Below are 5,144 nucleotides of genomic sequence, written 5' to 3'. Positions count from 1 at the left end.
TAACCCTTAACCTGTCTGGATAGGTATAACCCTTAACCTGTCTGGATAGGTATAACCCTTAACCTGTCTGGATAGGTATAACCCTTAACCTGTCTGGATAGGTATAATCCTTAACCTGTCTGGATAGGTATAACCCTTAACCCCCCCCCCTCTCTCTTTCTTTCCCTCTCTCTCTCTTCCCCTCCCTCTCTCTCTCTTCCCCTCCCTCTCTCTTTTCCTCCCCTCTTTACCCTCTAGCTCTCTTTTCCCTCCATTTCTCTCTTTTATATCCCTCTCTCTCTCTTCCCCTCCTCTCTCTTACTTTCCCTCCCTCTCTCTCTCACGTTCCCTCCCTCTCTCACGTTCCCTCCCTTTCTCTCACATTCCCCCCCTCTCTCTCACGTCCCCACCCCTCTCTCACGTTCCCTCCCTCTCTCTTTTCCCTCCCTCTCTCTTTTTTCCTCTCACTCTCAGGAATGAACTAAGGAAACTGGAACACACACACACACATATAAATTGCAACACAAAACAAAGAGCGTTTCAGTAAAGACTGCCACGTTTACCAGTACCATCCCCTTTCATAACAACTGCTCTGTACAGTATCTGTGTGTGTGTGTGTGTGTGTGTGTCGGAAGCTGATGGTGTGTGTGTGTTGTGGTTACTAGGCGATGGAGAGCAAGCTGCTGGTTGGAGGGAAGAACATCATGGATCACACCAACGAACAGCAGAAGACCCTGGAGATACGCAGACAAGAGATCGCTGAGCAGGTACATACACACACATTAATATACACACGCACACACACGCATTAATATACACACATACATACACACACATTAATATACACACACACACACACATTAATATACACACACACACACATTAATATACACACATTAATATACACACATTAATATACACACATTAATATACACACATTAATATACACACATTAATATACACACATTAATATACACACATACACACATTAATATACACACATTAATATACACACATACACACATTAATATACACACATTAATATACACACATTAATATACACACATACACACATTAATATACACACATTAATATACACACATTAATATACACACATACACACATTAATATACACACATTAATATACACACATTAATATACACACATTAATATACACACATTAATATACACACATTAATATACACACACACAAACACAAATAATTGCCTTTTATTCTTCTGGTTTGTCAACCTTATCTTCTTTGTCTATTTAAGACGTACGTATGTATTAGCTACTCTTCCTGGGGTTTATTATGGATCCCCATTAGTTCCTGCCAAGGCAGCAGCTACTCTCCCTGGGGTTTATTATGGATCCCCATTAGTTCCTACCAAGGCAGCAGCTACTCTCCCTGGGGGTTTATTTTGGATCCCCATTAGTTCCTGTCAAGGCAGCAGCTACTCTTCCTGGGGTTTATTATGGATCCCCATTAGTTCCTGCCAAGGCAGCAGCTACTCTCCCTGGGGGTTTATTATGGATCCCCATTAGTTCCTGTCAAGGCAGCAGCTACTCTTCCTGGGGTTTATTATGGATCCCCATTAGTTCCTGCCAAGGCAGCAGCTACTCTCCCTGGGGTTTATTATGGATCCCCATTAGTTCCTGCCAAGGCAGAAGCTACTCTTCCTGGGGTTTATTATGGATCCCCTTTAGTTCCTGCCAAGGCAGCAGCTACTCTCCCTGGGGTTTATTATGGATCCCCATTAGTTCCTGCCAAGGCAGCAGCTACTCTCCCTGGGGTCCAACAACATTAAGGCAGATAAAAACAATAAAATCATTACATGACATTTCATTAAATAACACTTTTCACAACATGTGTATGCTGTCTGTGCCTGTGTTGACGTGTCACCCAGGTTTTATCCAGAGGTGGCACTCCTAGTGGCCGGGGACTTTAATGCAGGCAAACTTAAATCCGTTTGACCTCATTTCTACCAGCATGTCACGTGCAACCAGAGGAAATAAACTCTGGACCCTTTACTCCACACAGAGACTCATACAAAGCTCCCTTGCCCTCCATTTGGCAAATACAAATAAAAAACTAAAGCAGGAAGTACCAGTGACTCGCTAATATCAATACACAATAATAATAATAATCAATACAGAAGTGGTCAGATGAAGCGGATGCTAAGCTACAGGACTGATTTGCAGCACAGACTGGAATATGTTCTGGGATTCATCCAATGGCATTGAGGAGTACAGCACCTCAGGCATAATTAATTCATCACTAAGTGCATCGATGACGACGTCGCCACAGTGACCCTACGTACATTTCCCAACCAGAAGCCATGAATTACAGACAATATCCGCACCGAGCTAAAGGCTAGAGCTGCTGCTTTCAAGGAGGCTTGAAAAAAATCTCGCTATGCCCTCAGACGGACCATCAAACAGGCAAAGCGTCAATACAGGATTAAGATTGAATCCTACTACACTGCTCTGACGTTCGTCGGATGTGGCAGGGCTTGAAAACTATTACGCACTATGAAGGGAAACCCAGATGCGAGCTGCACCGTGATACGAGCCTACCAGATGAGCTAAATGCCTTCGCTTCGAGGCAAGCAACACTGAAACATGCATGAGTGCACCAGCTGTTCCGGACAACTGTGTGATCACGCTCTCCGTAGACAATGTGAGCAAGACCTTTAAACAGGTCAACATTCACAAGGCCAGATAGATTACCAGGACTTGCACTCAGAGCATGCACAGACCAACTGGCAAATGTCTTCACTGACATTTTCAACCTCTCCCTGACAGAGTCTGTAATACCTACATGTGTCACCCAGGGTTTAGTGCTGGTACCACTGCTGTGTTGAGGTGTCACGCAGGGTTCGGTACCACTGCAGTTCTCTTTACAGACATGTTATTACATATTATCTTTATGGTCTACAGTTCTAGAGAGAATGACATCTAAATAAAGTTGTGTTTGTATTGTAGTGTTAATAAAGTTGTGTTTGTATTGTAGTGTTAATAAAGTTGTGTTTGTATTGTAGTGTTAATAAAGTTGTGTTTGTATTGTAGTCGTAGAGAGAGGGAGATAATAATAAAGTTGTGTTTGTATTGTAGAGTCGTAGAGAGAGGGAGATATTAATAAAGTTGTGTTTGTATTGTAGAGTCGTAGAGAGAGGGAGATATTAATAAAGTTGTGTTTGTATTGTAGAGTCGTAGAGAGAGGGAGATATTAATAAAGTTGTGTTTGTATTGTAGAGTCGTAGAGAGAGGGAGATATTAATAAAGTTGTGTTTGTATTGTAGAGTCGTAGAGAGAGGGAGATATTAATAAAGTTGTGTTTGTATTGTAGAGTCGTAGAGAGAGGGAGATATTAATAAAGTTGTGTTTGTATTGTAGAGTCGTAGAGAGAGGGAGTTATTAATAAAGTTGTGTTTGTATTGTAGAGTCGTAGAGAGAGGGAGATATTAATAAAGTTGTGTTTGTATTGTAGAGTCGTAGAGAGAGGGAGATATTAATAAAGTTGTGTTTGTATTGTAGAGTCATAGAGAGAGGGAGATATTAATAAAGTTGTGTTTGTATTGTAGAGTCGTAGAGAGAGGGAGTTATTAATAAAGTTGTGTTTGTATTGTAGAGTCGTAGAGAGAGGGAGATATTAATAAAGTTGTGTTTGTATTGTAGAGTCGTAGAGAGAGGGAGATATTAATAAAGTTGTGTTTGTATTGTAGAGTCGTAGAGAGAGGGAGATATTAATAAAGTTGTGTTTGTATTGTAGAGTCGTAGAGAGAGGGAGATAATAATAAAGTTGTGTTTGTATTGTAGAGTCGTAGAGAGAGGAGATATTAATAAAGTTGTGTTTGTATTGTAGAGTCGTGTGTTTAATAAAGTTGTGTTTGTATTGTAGAGTCGTAGAGAGAGGGAGATCCAGCAGCAGGTGATGGTTCAGGATGAAGAGACTCTAGAACTCAAAGAAACATTCTCCTCCCTGCAACAGGAAGTGGAGGCCAAGACCAAGAAACTAAAAAAGGTAAAACACACACACGAAGGTGAGACACACTTAAAGGTATTGTTTCTCATTAACTGTATTGTTGTTGAAGTGTCTCAATAAAAGCAAAGACAAGTGATATACACACGCACCCATGTGTACGGCACTGAGCAAATCAAATGTTATTGGTCACTTACACGTGATTAGCAGGTGTTATTGAGGGTGTAGCGAAGTACTTATAGCTCCGACAGCGCAGTAATATCTAACAAATTACAAAACATATACCCAATACACCCAAATCTAAGTAGGAATGAATTAAGACTACATACAGTTGAAATTGGAAGTTTACATACACTTATGTTGTCATAAACTTGTTTTTCAACCACTCCATAAATGTCTTGTTAACAAACTATAGTTTTGGCAAGTCGGTTAGGACATCTACTTTGTACATGACACAAGTAATTTTTCCAACAATTGTTTACGGACAGATTATTTCACTTATAATTCACTGTATCACAATTCCAGTGGGTCAGAAGTTTACATACACTAAATTCACTATGCCATTAAACGGCTTGGAAAATTCTAGAAAATTATGTCATGGCTTTAGAAGCTTCTGATAGGCTAATTGACATAATTTGAGTCAATTGGAGGTGTACCTGTGGATGTATTTAAAGGTCTACCTTCAAACTCAGTGCCTCTTTGCTTGATATCATGGAAAAATCAAAAGAAATCAGCCAAGACCTCAGAAAAATAATTGTATAAATACCATGGGACCACGCAGCCGTCATACCGCTCAGGAAGGAGACGCGTTCTGTCTCCTAGAGATGAACGTACTTTGGTGTGAAAAGTGCAAATCAATCCCAGAACAACAGCGAAGGACCTTGTGAAGATGCTGGAGGAAACCGGTACAGAAATATCTATATCCACAGTAAAACGAGTCCTATATCGACATAACCTGAAAGGCCGCTCAGCAAGGAAGAAGCCACTGCTCCAAAACCGCCATAAAAAAGCCAGACTACAGTTTACAACTGCACATGGGACAAAGATTGTACTTTTTGGAGAAATGTCCTCTGGTCTGATGAAACAAAAATTGAACTGTTTGGCCATAATGATGATCATTATGCTTGGAGGGAAAAGGGGGAGGCTTGCAGGGAATTATTACTAGGATTAAATGTCAGGAATT

At 40.6% G+C, this 5,144-nt stretch overlaps 1 protein-coding gene across 2 annotated transcripts in view; it reads left to right on the top strand.

Moving 5' to 3' along the window:
* The first annotated feature begins 460 nt into the window (after nucleotides 1-460).
* The window catches only part of LOC124026212 (kinesin-like protein KIF3C), a 38,174-nt gene continuing 33,490 nt past the window's right edge, over nucleotides 461-5,144 (top strand). Inside the window, exons 1-2 of one of the 2 annotated variants that reach the window (XM_046339323.1) lie at nucleotides 461-746; nucleotides 3,881-4,003. In XM_046339323.1, coding sequence (XP_046195279.1) covers nucleotides 648-746; nucleotides 3,881-4,003 — 222 coding nt within the window. In that variant the 5' untranslated portion in view covers nucleotides 461-647. The remainder of the gene's footprint in view (nucleotides 747-3,880; nucleotides 4,004-5,144) is intronic. The other variant, XM_046339324.1, reaches the window with a different exon arrangement.

This window comes from Oncorhynchus gorbuscha, unplaced genomic scaffold (genome assembly GCF_021184085.1).
Source record: "Oncorhynchus gorbuscha isolate QuinsamMale2020 ecotype Even-year unplaced genomic scaffold, OgorEven_v1.0 Un_scaffold_2646, whole genome shotgun sequence".
Lineage (NCBI taxonomy): Eukaryota > Metazoa > Chordata > Actinopteri > Salmoniformes > Salmonidae > Oncorhynchus > Oncorhynchus gorbuscha.
This window is presented reverse-complemented; position numbering and strand designations above follow the sequence as displayed.